Source organism: Marmota flaviventris, chromosome 1, assembly GCF_047511675.1.
Source record: "Marmota flaviventris isolate mMarFla1 chromosome 1, mMarFla1.hap1, whole genome shotgun sequence".
NCBI lineage: Eukaryota > Metazoa > Chordata > Mammalia > Rodentia > Sciuridae > Marmota > Marmota flaviventris.
This window is the reverse complement of record NC_092498.1, coordinates 85,441,915-85,455,990: the sequence shown is the minus strand read 5'-3', so window position 1 is coordinate 85,455,990 and position 14,076 is coordinate 85,441,915. Positions and strand designations below refer to the sequence as shown.

At 35.4% G+C, this 14,076-nt stretch overlaps 1 protein-coding gene across 4 annotated transcripts in view; it reads right to left on the bottom strand.

Annotated features, from left to right (window-relative positions):
* Positions 1-14,076, bottom strand: part of Snx10 (sorting nexin 10) — a 158,323-nt gene that overhangs the window by 93,664 nt on the left and 50,583 nt on the right. For 3 of the 4 annotated variants that reach the window (XM_071613858.1, XM_071613861.1, XM_027932646.2), the window contains exons 4-6: positions 11,628-11,728; positions 11,167-11,265; positions 3,724-3,936 (exon numbers count right to left, since the gene is read on the bottom strand). In XM_071613858.1, the coding sequence (XP_071469959.1) occupies positions 3,724-3,936; positions 11,167-11,265; positions 11,628-11,728 (413 nt within the window). Of the gene's footprint in view, positions 1-869; positions 3,269-3,723; positions 3,937-11,166; positions 11,266-11,627; positions 11,729-14,076 lie in introns of those variants that run through there. The other variant, XM_027932645.2, reaches the window with a different exon arrangement.

Genomic DNA, 14,076 nt, shown 5'->3' with positions numbered 1-14,076 from the left:
CAAGAGTGAAGAGCAATTGTGTCTGACTTAAAGGGACAATGGTGACTCGTTTGTAAGATGCATACGGCAAAGAATAGAGCCAAAATCCTTTGTAAATATATCAAATTGTAAAGAAATTGTTTCTTATTTACATCCTAAATTTTCTGAACTCCAGTTCTAAAACTTATGTTTCTTATGACCTTTATTTGCAAAGAAAATTGTATGTATGCTTTTAATGTCAAATTGCAATAACTAACTTCAGACAGTATTTGTATTTGAAACTGTGTTTATATATAAGAAAGTAAGAAAGGGTCTATATTCCAAAACAAAACCACAAATTTGTACTGAAATAAATCATTTCCTCTGTTGAAAAGATGCTGCATTACATTTCGATATTAAGAGAGAGACTATTTTAGAAACAGAATAAGCTTTTGATATTTTAGAGGCCTTTCAGGAAAAGGGGTCTTCCTTATGTCTAAAAAAAAATGGTTCTTTACAGTTCAGATATTAAAAACCTTTTTTTGTAGCAGAATTGTTCAATAATGATGAATCCTTAAAGCCCCCAAAATCATAAACTAAGTTCAAAACAACGTCCAGTTTACTGTTGGATATAATGGTAATTGTGTCTAAGCTAAATGAATTTATTTAAATTCTTAATTGTCATATATAAAGAAATTTTATTTTACTTTTATATGCTTCATACCTCTTGTTTCTATTGAATTATTCAATAAAATCTGATCTAGGCTTGAAATGCACTGGCAAGATATCTAATATCTTAAGGTACAGCTGCATAAAGATAAGCATTTGTGTGTTTCCCTAGTAATTTTTTAGACTTGAAATTTCAACTAGAATCAAATCACTTTCTTCCAAGTAAGATTATAAGAGAAGTCTTAAGTAACAGGTTGTTGATTTTTATTGGTTATATATAAAGCCAGCTCTAAAACAAAACATGTAAGCTGGAATTTTAAGTGGATAGTTTACCCTTTCAGAATTAGCCAGGGAAATAGTTTTGCTGTGTATAAATCAAAGCATCAGGATTACAATGTTTTAAATTTAAGTTACATTTAAAAAAGAATATTAAATACTATTCTATTTAGTTACATAATTAAACAAAGCTTTTAAAAATATGCCAGAGAAAGGATAAGAGATAAACAAAACCATTGGGAGTTGAAGTTCAACTAAATATCGGGCTGCAAGAAATCAGTTTTAAGAAGCCAGTGCTTAGATATCAAAACAGCTGAACCAAGGAGGCAAATATATACAACTAAAACAATAGTAAATCAAGTTTTACCAGTTCTTCAAAAAAATATATATATACTGATAACTCAAAAACACACTGAATTTAGTTATACATAAGAAAAAATACATTTTCTATGTAAAATAAGTGATACAACAAAGTTGATTATTTTTTCATGTTTAATGTGAAAAGGATGATCTCATGACATTTACAAACCAAATACTAGGCATTATGTAGTATTAATTTTGATGGCTATGTTACATCAAAAAATAATGTGATAATTGGTGGCACAGTATGATTTTCAAAAGTACTATAAAACAGAAATATTGGGAATTCAAATACACATTACTGAGGAACTGGGGATAGCTCTGCAAGGCCCCAATGGCAAACTTTACATGTTAGCAAAATAATCAGAAGTTGCTAAATTCTTTTTTCCTTGTATTAAAATAGTGACATAGATGACAAATAATAGGATCTAAGATACACTAAATTAAAATACTTATACAAGTTTAATAATGTTTTAGACCAAACCAAAAAAAAGAAGAAGAAGAAGAAGAAAGTAAAGAAATTAATCTTATTCTAAATTTAATTTTTTTTTCCTGTTGGTTCTTAGTCCCCCCCACCTCCCATCATTGGTTCTTTAAAACAAAGCAAAGACTTTGTGGCACAGTAACTTTAATTAAAATTAAAAAAAAAAAAAAAAAAGGAAAAGTCTGCTTTTTTTGTAGCCTTTGCTGTCTTCCATATAGACTGGGTAACATTTAATCAAAGCAACAAGTTATCCCTGTTATTTGAAATATCTTCCTGTTAGTTCCACAGATATATTTTGTACTATTAAATGAGGAAGAAAGTTGGATAATTATCTCAGGAATATGCTGCCTTGTCTGAAATTTGAAGTTCAAAGTAGTTTATCTGAGACATCTTATCTTTGGGCCATTAAGACAATACATTTCATTAAAATTATACCAATCTTCAGGCAGATGTCTGAAAAAAAAGGGTTCTTAAGAAACAAATAATGAATTTTGAAGTTAGCAAGTTGACATCCTTTCTAAAATTACGGGAATAGTTATTCAAAAAATTAAATTTGTAAGTTTTTACAAGATCATTCTAAAATAAGTAATAAGTAGCCACCACTGATAATAAAAGTTATCTAATGATAAGAATTACATATTTGGTCAAAAAATAAATTATTAACCTGTAATGCTAATTACACAATAATGAAAACAAACTGTTTCCAGAAATCATTTGCTTAAGCTGATGGTTGGACAATGAAAACATATTTCTGAATCTACAGACTGCAAATACAAGTAAAAGTACTAGCACTATTTGTTTTTTCCCCTAAGCTGTAAGCATTAATGTTTCTATTCATAAGATAACATTTTCCTTCTAAGTACGAAATAGATAAAATAGTGGGAAGCTTAAATACTCTTAAATATTTCAATCAAACACCCAAAGCAAAGTATTTTGCCAATGCAGGGGAGGTATCCACAGAATATCAGCCACATGTCTGAGAGAGGCAGTCTGATCTACGGGGTTACTGTTCACAGTGGCTAACATCACATGCGCTGTGTTTACGGGAACTGCTCCATTGACGTGGAAGGAATGCCCTATCTGGATTTTATATGCTCCCTGTTTACCTATCTTTTAAAATTCAATAAAACCAACTAGGTTTTCTTTTAAACATAACTCATTTCACTTGAGGGCAATATCTTGTTTACCAATAATATTTGGCAATAAAGGATAGTATGGCATTCACAGGCTTTTAGCTTTATACAGAAGCTTGGCTAAAAGTTAGACAACATAAAAATGCATACCACTAATAAACAATCCACCATCTTTAAGAATTTAAATATCTAATATCATGAGAGTGAGCTTTAGGTAAGAATATTGCAATATTATATTAGCAAGCTTTCTTCTCTATGCCTGGACACAATTTGCTATTCCTAAGATAGTGACATTAGAATTATTTTTCAGGATTCCTGTGGAGCTGTACTTATTTTACATCCATGTGAACTGCTGTCATCACTACTGTGTCCAAGCCCAGAGGATGAACTGGAAAAGAAGAGAGGGGGAAAATAATAAAAAGAGGAAATTGGTTTTCACAACACACTCAAAGCCTGAGTAACAGAGGAGAACTTTAATTATCTCCAGTCACAAAGAGAGACAGGAAATTTGGACTTTTAATTAGCCATTTGGAGTGCAGTTGGATATTTTTTTAGCTAGATAATTTAAACGCGAATAATTCAAGTCTGACTAAATGAAAGTCACATAATCAGAATGCAGATAATTGAATTTCTACTGCATTCATTAATTCAGTGTGGAGGTGTGTGTGAAGACTACTATGATGAGCTGTCACAGCTCAATAAAATCTCAGTCAATTAATTTTTTCATTATCTTAGTATTACATCAACAAAAAAGCGAAGTATGTGTATATATCTATACACATGCCTGTGTGCACTATGTGTCGTACAAATACGTATATATTAAATCAAAACGCAAGGAAATACCTTTCTGAATCGTAATCTACATCATTTTCTTTTCTCCCTTCTTCATCTTCTTCAGGGAAACGTCTGTTCATCAAGGCAAATTTGTGAATTGCTTCTTCCACCGAGTACTTGGTCTGCCCAGAAACACAGGCCTCAATGTCGTCTGAGTTCAGATGGCTCTGCAAGAAGAGGTGAAGGCTGCTATCTGAAAGCAAAAGTGCATTCTGCAGGACTCTATGTAAAAGAAAGAAAGGAAAAAAAAAAATAATCGGTAAACTGGGGACGGACGGATCCCGGGAAGGAAAAATAAAAAACCTTAGAAACACACCACAGAGTAATTTCTGTACTGCAGGAAACTTTGCATCAATTATGGGTTCTTCCCATTAAAGGGATGAAAGCATATGTTAACTTTTATTCAATTATTTGGAAATTTAGGTGAGTAAAAACATGAAGCTAATAGTTAAGAACATCTGTTAAAAGAATAACTTCAAGGACATTTGTTCAATTTAACCATCTGTTATGACCATGTGGATTAATTATGGAAATATTTTGCTTATATAGTCATAGGAATTTATTCTACTTAAAAAAATTTACTGCCAACAGCATGTTAATTCAGGCATCTTTATTGGATAGGCTGTCACGAAACATCAAAACTTTTAACTACTATTAAAAATTATACGAGAAATTCAATATATTTCTCAGCATGTTTTACATTTTAAAACTTCACACGTATACATATGTTCATAAGTATATGCTTATTGGGGCTCACTTTTTTTAATACCCAGTTCTGATTAGAAATTTCTCCAAAATCTTCAGCAGCACTGCATCTCCATATCGTCAAAACAAGTAACCAAATAAAATTGATTCCAGCCAATTTTACCATATAGAACTAAAATATGATAAATTTGTGCTCGATTCTTACTAAATTTCCCCACGACAAATTAACCTTTACAAAAGTAATACAGATTTCAGCTAGTGTATCAGAAGTTCATGGAGGACTAAAAACTACACTGTAGCAAAATCTGTACATGCTTAAACTCATATTATCAGTGAATGTGTTTTTATCTGAAATACATGTCTGAGAATAGGAAATCAAGTATAGACTTTAACAGAAACTGGTTTTATCTTCATAGCAAAGGTTTTGATGTATGACCATCTAGTCTTTTTTAATAGTTCAATTACGGTATAATAGGAGACACAAAGATCAGATATAGGAGATAATACTAGAACACTAAACCTAAATATGATTTTGCCTAACATGGGATTTTTCACCTAGAGATCTATGAAAAATAGATCATATATTTCAGACCAAATGAACCTTACCTTATATTTTGCATGTTTAAACAAGTAATTAGAAAAATAAATCTCTCTGGCCATTAATATCAATTTAGTTAAACTCCAAGGTCATTAGAACACCAAATCCTTTTTTTTTTTTCAAAATAAAGCAATTATTTCTTCAAGAAAGCAAATGCACATATCAAAACTAAACTCTAGCCACCACCTCCTTTGCTTCAATAGGTTTATAAATGTAGTTTGAGAAAGTATTCATTCATTACTAGTCTGCTAAAACAAAAACTAAGACCTTTGTGCTTTTTAAGAGAAAATTTCAAGCAAAGCAGCTAAATACTTCCCCTCTCTGTGCCCTCTGCCCTGGGTTCTCCCAGAAGATGACCATGTCACAGGATAAAGATTAATTTACCATGTCCAAGTAGCCAAGTAGTAAAATCCCTTTTACTACTCAAGATTTATTTTCTACATTTGTAAATGTTTACCATTTTGTTTTAAATACTTCAAATTAAGAGAAGAGTTATATCGCAACAACCCACTTATATGAACTTGGACTCCCTGTGAAGTTTGAGCAGAGCATTTCCTGTGGCCTCCTGTCGGCAGTTTCCTGCCAGCCATGGGACAAGTAACTGTTCATAGGATTGTGCTCGCAGCTTTGTGTCTGTTGGAAATGTGTTTTATTTTCTTTATAAAATAATGGGTAATCTTTAAAATTGATTTTAGATGGTTTGAGGCATTGCACCACAAAAGTAATGAGCACTAATGTCAATGATATTGGACACAAATTCATTTTAGCTTTATTTCACGTCCAAAGCAATTCTACTGAGCCTTGAACTGCTCACACACTGTTATTAACTTGCTAGTAACCTAACACATGGGTACAGCAAACAAAAGTGATCAGAGTCCAGGTTGATCAGGACCTCAAGGCTACTGTCCTTTTTTCTTGAGCTATAATTCAATTTCCAATTTTACTGTACATTAGACTCATTATTTCCCAGTGTTTTCTGCATAATACTGCCACCTAGAGGACACACAGTTAAAAAGAGAAGGGGCTGGCGGCCCAGCTCACGTACATGGAAGAAGATGAGGTTGGGGAGGAACATTCCCACAGGCCAGAGTTTCAAAACCAGTGTGTCTTCAAGGCATGGTTTTTGTTTGGGGGACCTCTTTTCTCTGTGGCTAAAGGTATGCCACCATACTGCATGAGCATGAATCTTAAACAAGCAAATCTATTTTAAATATGTTTACGCTTTTTATTTTACAGTCGGATATTTCATTGCAAAATTTAAAATGAAAAATTTGCAAAGTGTTTCCCCCATTTAGTTCAGTGAGCATGATTGGTTCCTTTAGAGTAATAGTCAGTTTACCATCTATCAAAGAGGGTTGTGACTGCCACAATCATAATACTACGTCCTATTTTTTCCTTAGTCATATTTGTGCCACTTTTCCACAAACAAATCTAATAGCAGAAAATCAACTTCAAACTCAATATAAAGAATACTTTGTAAAACAGTCAATAAAATGTCATTGTTAGAAGGCCCCATAAAAATAAATATATATGATTTTGAAGCCTTTATAAAAGGAACAAAAAAACAGCCTCTAGAGTTTTAAAGGAATTTCTGAAAATATATTTACAATGAGAGTCAAAATTTATTCCTTTCTCCATAACAACTTTAAAACAAAGCAAAATCTGCTTTTTCCTTGAATTGGACACAGTTGAAAATCTGGTTGTCCTCAACATGATTTTATTAGGTGTGTTACATAGTGGTTCAGTTGGGAACAATATACAGCTACACAAAATCATTTAATCCTAACTAAAGATGTCCTGAGTCTACTGAACCCAATATAATGATATCTATACACATCTGTACAGTGTGTGGAACGTTAGCAGTTTGATGTAGAAAAAAAATTAATTCAGCCTCTTTACCTCTTACCAGGAGAAAAAATTTTCTAAATTTTAGAAACCCTATAAATCTTCACTGAAGATATTCATGATCTGTGCTGTGGTGCCCTCTATTGAACACAGAGACTTATAAAATGTATGTATGTGTGTGTGTGTGTGTGTGTGTGTGTGTGTTTACAACTAACTGTAATGTTTCAGTGGTAGTCTTTTATTTAAAAAAAAGAAAACTAGCACATGTGAGGCACTGGGTTCGATCCTCAGGACCACACAAAAATAAATAAATAAAACAAAAGTTTTGTGTCCATCTACAACACACACACACACACACACACACACACACACACACATATATATATATATATTTAACTTTAAGAAATACCAAACCACAATAATCGTAGGATGAATGTAGTTATATTAATAGGAGCATTCAGTAAAGAGGGAAAGCCAGCTCCCACCCATGATATCTAATAAATGTAAAAAATTAGTCTGGGGCTGGGGATGTGGCTCATGCGGAACGCACTCGCCTGGCATGCGCGGGACGCTGGGTTCGATCCTCAGCACCACATAAAAATAAAGATGTTATGTCCACCAAAAACTGAAAAATAAATATTAAAAAATTCTCTCTCTCTCTCTCTCTTAAAAAAAAATTAGTCTGAATTCCACTGTTCATAGTTGGAGACTTACCAACAGAGTATAATAATTTTAGTCCATATCTTTCTTTTTCCTGAAACTATCACAAGTGACTTTCAATTTATAATTAGGGGAAAGAATATAAAAGGAAGATTATAGTCCAAGATTGAGGAAAAACAAATACATTTGAAAAATTCCACAATCATACTGGCCAATTTTAGCTAGCAGTTGAGAGTTCTGCTAATTATAAACTTGCCAGTTCCTAGAATTAATAAAGTACCTCCACTTTTCCTATAATTTCCTTATCTGAAAAACTGAGATAAAACCCAATTCCTAAGACTGTTGTAAGTACTGAGATAAAACACGTAAAATGCCAAACACATAGCAAGTGTTCAATAAATGATATATTCTTATTTGTCACCTAATCAAGCAACAGTTTTCTAATTCCTCTATGAAGACAGCCTGAATTTGTACTTTGCTGTTAAATATGCATCATTTCACAAATGACCATAAAATGAAAAAAGTACATTTTATATAACACACATACACATAAAGAGACATTTTGGTTTCACTGAGTTTGAACACATATAGTGCTTCTGGTTCATAACTTCAAAACTTACATAAAACCTCATTTTTAAAATACATGCTAATCCAGACATTATTACCCTTTATATGTGAGTGATTACACTACTAGAATAACTCTTAACCACGTACAGCCAGAGGAATGAAAAGTTGTGCTCCATTTGCGTACTGTATGTCAAAATGCATTCTACTGTAAAATAAATAAATACATTTTAAAAATAAAAATATGTGCTAAAAGTCTACAACACAAGCTTATGTCACATTTTAATGTTGTGATTCCCAAAGGTCCTCTACAAATAAGACAGGAGGTATTTATGGATAAACTTACTTAATGGGTAAACAACAACACCTTAAAGGATGCCTGGCTGGGTCAGGTACGGTGCTGAATTACACAGCACATGCAGTTTCCCTACATGGGCTTGGGTAGATGAAGAGAAGGAGCTCTGGGGACAAAGACACAGAAGATGGCTATTTGTGCACAAACCAAAGAACAGGAGAGTTGTGCGTGGAAATCTGGGGGTCACAGAAAGGAGAGGCCACAGTTTAGGTCAACTGAGTGGTATCTGACTCCTTGCCTCCTGCAAGTTCAAAGCATGGAGAAGCATCAGCTTTCTAATATGAAACTAATTACTCTGGAAACAAACATTCACCTACTATTGCAAAACAAATAACATACAAGTGAGCTGCATGTCTGTTGCATGATTTCACTTCTAGATGATCCAGATCCAATATTAATGAATTAAGCCACAGCCCTGATATGCCCATAGTGCTTCCCCATTAGAATGGAAGCTTCGAGGACAGAAGAATTTGGGTCCATTCTGTGCAGGTCTCTATCCCTGGCACACAGCCTGGCCCAACGCAGTTTCTTAACAAATATCTGTTGAATGAAAGATTACCATAGGGTTTCCAGAGTCCTTTCTGAGCCATCATCTGAACAGACAACCACCGTGAGGTTGGCAATGCATAGAATGTATTACCCTGTTCCACAGAAAACCGAAGGAATTAAGGGACTCGAAAGAACTAAGTGAGGGGCTGGAGCTGGAGCTCAGCGGTAGAGCGCTCGCCTCATACATGTGAGGCACTGCGTTCGATTCCCAGCACCACATATAAACAAACAAAATAAATAAAGATCAATCAACAACTAAAAAAAAATTTAAAAAAAAAAGAACTAAGTGACTTTCAAGATTCTGTAATTAAGAAAAAAATCAAGAGCCAAGATTTATGAGAGACCTAGAACCCAGGTCCTCGAGCTCCTAAACCAGTATACTTTCCATACGACGTCTGCAAATAACCAAACAATACTGTGCACAAAAATGACCTGCACAAGCACAATTCCATGGTGACCAAAGGATACTCACTGGGGTCGTTAATTTGGGTAAAGCAATGGTAGATGAAAAGGTTGTGTTCAAAACAATTAAATGACTTCTAGTCAAAAACACATGCCCTATGCTTAACTAATGACAAATACAGGGACAGGTGCTGTCCTTTAATCTCAAATAAGACTATACTACAGAAGATAAGCCACTCCTCGGTGCTGGCCAGGATTTGGGGATTCAGACACCCCCTCCCAATTCTCCCTGGTGATGGCCAGGCCGCAGCTTCCCTGGGGCAGCATCTGGAGTGAAGGCTACTCTGCAAACTTGGGCTGTGGGGACCTTATCTTAAGGCCATCAGCCACCTGGGCCCCATGGAAACAATTAAAATCAGAGCTGTCCCCAAAGGGGAAAGGCAGAAAAAACTTGACCAGCTCTTTGTTCTGTCCCGCTTGTAACACCCAAAAGAATACCACAGTAATGTTTTCAAAGGCCTCGGCTCCTTCCGTTCTCCTGGTCTCTTCTCTTCATATTTATTCCTCTGACTTATCTTCCTTTCCCTGCCCTCTTTCAATTTATAAGCTTGAATCTCTCTGCGTGTCTCTATGACCCCTTCAGAGGAAAGGCACTATGTCAATCTAATAGAAATAAATATTAATATTCATGTGCATACTTAATACCCAGAGCCTTTATGAGTGAGCCATATGGGGAGAAGGCAGTATATTATTTCAGGCTAGCTCCAGGGACCTATTTAGTGAATTCAAAAGGAGATGATTTCAGATCCTGAAGCCACTAGAAAAAAAAAGCATGAGTGTTCAGGAGACCAAACCTGCCACTAACTAGTAGTCACATGGTCTACCCCATTTCCTTGTCTATAAAAAAGGGACTTAGAAAATAAGCTCAATGCTACTTCATGTCTAAATGCATTAAAACAATAATTATCAATACTTAGACATTATATGCCAGACACATCATATACCAGATACTACTTAACGTGGGTGCTTAACGTGCATTAACCCAACCAATCCCCTCAACGACCTGAAGGGTAGGTTACCCCATTTTACAGATGGGAAAACACAATTGCAAAACCAGGATTTGAACACAGGCAGCCTGGCCTGTTTGCAAACCAGAGTGGCACAAGCCTCCTGTTGGACGGCCATTCTGTCATTTCAATGAGCGAGACAATGGAAATCCTAGTAGTGTGAATTCAAGTGGCTCTATGGAAGTACGGCTCTCACAGAGAACTCTATAGAGTTAACCCACTGGGATTATTCAAACACCACCAATACTCCTTTACAAACATTCCCTCTAAAGGAAAAAAAATCAAGCCACTCCCTTAGAAGAGCCCTGAAGGGTGTGAGCAGACCACTGTAAAAATGATTTTGGCCTGCCAATCTTAAATGCTGTAAGGAAGACAGTTTTGAAAAAGTGCCTTTTTAAGGCACATTTGTTTCTTGGCAAATTTTACTTCTGTCAGCTGAACTCCCAAGTAATTGGTATTTGCTTTACATCTCAAGGGCCCAAATATTTATCCTCTGATTCAATTATTCATTGTTCCTTTTCACAAGACTCAGTCCCAAATGTGTACCATGTGAGCCACAAGATGGCGCTCTAATACAGGCAATGAACGTGTACACCTTGCTGGAGAGCACAGAGGGCATTTCAGAAACAGAAACGTCCTCCCAGACAGGACCAACTGACCCCTACTGAGCAATTTGCTGTCTGACCATAGAATTTCCATATACTTACTTTCTGAGGAAATCTTCCAAACCCTGGCGACGCTGATCAACGTGTTGGCGATTGTTCATGTTGAAAAACAGGTTTTTAGATGGAAGTTCTGGCAGTTGTCTTATGAGAAAGAAAAAAAAAATTTTTTAATGACCAAATCAAGGTGACTTAGTTACAGAAATCCCTTAAAAAGAAGGAAAATTATGCATAATAATAATTAGCACACAGCTATTATATATGCAGAAATCAATTAACTTTTTTAAAAAATATTTAAATATTTTTTGGGTCTTTCATGGTCAGTATTTGTGAAAACATGGCAAATTTCAAATTCAGATGCAGTAGCCTCAAAACTAACTAAAGTCATATAGGCAATCAAGAAGCCAATAAATCATTTGTATTTTATATACTTAATGCATATCAATCTTTAAATAATGACTGTCATAATAATAAAGTCTCCTCAATATGTTCTTTAAATTACTTACACCAGCAATGCATTATTTTGGAGTCTCTGCCTCAGCCACACGAATTCTCTATATCTTCTGCGTACACAGGATGTTTTCATTGTAAAACACATGCTATTAGTCTGTATAGAAAAATAGAAAAATAGGATCTTCATCTGAGGAAAAAATGCTTTCCTTAAAACTCATAATAAAGATTCAAATATTCATTCTAGATAGGATGTAAACCACCAAAAATATATTTACATTTATGCCAATACTCTGAAATCTTGCATGTAACTCACCAAAATCTCAGCCCTGAGGTCAGCCAAGATGGCATTCGTGAGAAATGTGGTCCCAGGCTGTGCATGGCCCAACCACACCCTGAGCCCTGAAGGAGTCTCCTGCTCATCTAACTATGAGCATTGACATCAAGGATGAATTACAAAAAAACAAATTCTAAAATGCCAATGACCATTAAGAACTCCTTGACATGGCTGTTCCTAGGGATCACACAAGTCACCAGGTATCGTGAAATCACTGCTCCACTGGAGAACAGCATTTCTCTTCTCTATTGGACACGAGGGGGAATGCAACCCAAGTCAAGAGGGAGGTGCAGGGATCGTGGGGATGGGCATGAGCATACAGGCAGAATAGGCAGATCCAAATTCCAGGCTTGGTTCTGCTAAAGGACAAGTCACTTGGACTTCAGTTTCTTGAGTGGTGAAACAGGGACGGACTAGTACATACTTATTTTACAGGGTGGTTGTAAAGACTGACAAGAAGCACTTGACAAATGTTGTCTACCAATATTATTATTAGTTACTAACAGTTGATTTCCTTGTAGCTATCCTGAGACAGACTTGGAAAAGGCCACTTATTGAGTCCCCATTCTAAGCTAAGCCCTAACTAATGCTTCTCCTTGGGGTAAACACAAGATGGGTAAATACTATTCTTTGGGAAAAACAAGAAACTGACAAATATTTTTGTCTACTGGTTTCAAAAAAAAATACTCCTATTCTCTATTTACTCTCTATATTTGTATTAAACTCTATTTCATAATCTTTACAATTCCAAACGAGAAACTTATTTTTCCAATAAAATCTGTATTACTTCAAAAATTATTACTCTGCCAATTAATAAGATCAGCAGCTGTTTTCCTTGGGAGATCTAAGTGATTATGTGCAACTGTTCCCATGAAATGTCTGACATAGTACCTGATATGTCTGAACTTTATAAAGTTCAGAAAACCTCAGGTCACAGGGAAGTTAAGAGATTCACCTTCACAGGAGCCACTGGTCTAAACACCATCTTTGCTGACATGGCAGCAAACATGCTAGAAGGAGTCGAGGGCACAACAATGTTCTGTGGTTGGATTTCCTAGCACACCAAGGTCTCACTTTGAGGTGCTCCTCAGGGACTAAGCAAGCAGGCTGTGTTACACCAGAATTAGAGCCCTAATGAGGTTTGGGCAGATCCCCTTCCAGTATCTTCCCCCCAGAGAATACCAGGCCACTGCCATGCCTCCTGACATCCCCATCACAGGCTGGGTCAACTTAAATTCCCTTTAATTTCCCTCCTCACAGTCACTGGATGTTAGTAAACAAAGATCCACCTCATACCTATATCAGAATAAGGTCTATCTATGAGCCCCTTCATTCACAGGACAAGTTCAGTAGAATATGAAAAAAATTATATATATATGAGATGTACTACCCAGCTCTATCACCTACTAGTTTAAAATTCCAAGTAAATGTCAAAATTTCAGAGTCCCCTGATATTACTTCCCTTGAGGTTAATTTAAGCAAGTTAATCACCAACTTCTCTAAGCAAAGCTCCATCAGTACAGCATCTAACAGAAGCCATCTAGAACTCTCCAGCCCCATCATCCACTTTGAATTGTACAGTGGGCAGGCGCCTCTTCAGCATCAGACCATACTGAGATCGCTAATTGATGAAGTTCCTTGGAATCTGTTTGCTAAGTTTTGTTCATTGTCAATTTATTAGCATTTCAGAGACGTGCCAGAATACCACCAAATAATTTGTGGAGCCCCATAATTTGGGGCTCCAGATACAGGTTTCTGAATTCGAGGCATGGTATTCATTAGCTTTCACCATCTTCTGAGAATAATTAAATTTCATGCCTCCCATAAGATGGGTGATAAGGACTCAATTTTTTTAGAGGCAGTTAAGGGCAACTAAAGAATATCATTGTATTTCAAATGCTTATTCTTATATGCTCATAATTTTCCACACAGAACACACCTCTGGTGTGAGCTTATGAATAAAACCAGAAGAAAATAAAAATATATAGCATACTCTCACAAACATTTGCAATGCAACCACTAAATACAGGCAGTTCTCAATTTTAATTTGGTATATTTCCTAAATTGGAGAATTTTGAAAAGAAAAAGAAAATTTATGACTCATGTTGGGGTGTCTCATATACCAACTTAGCTGTTCACAATGATAAGATTAAATGATGGCTAAATTT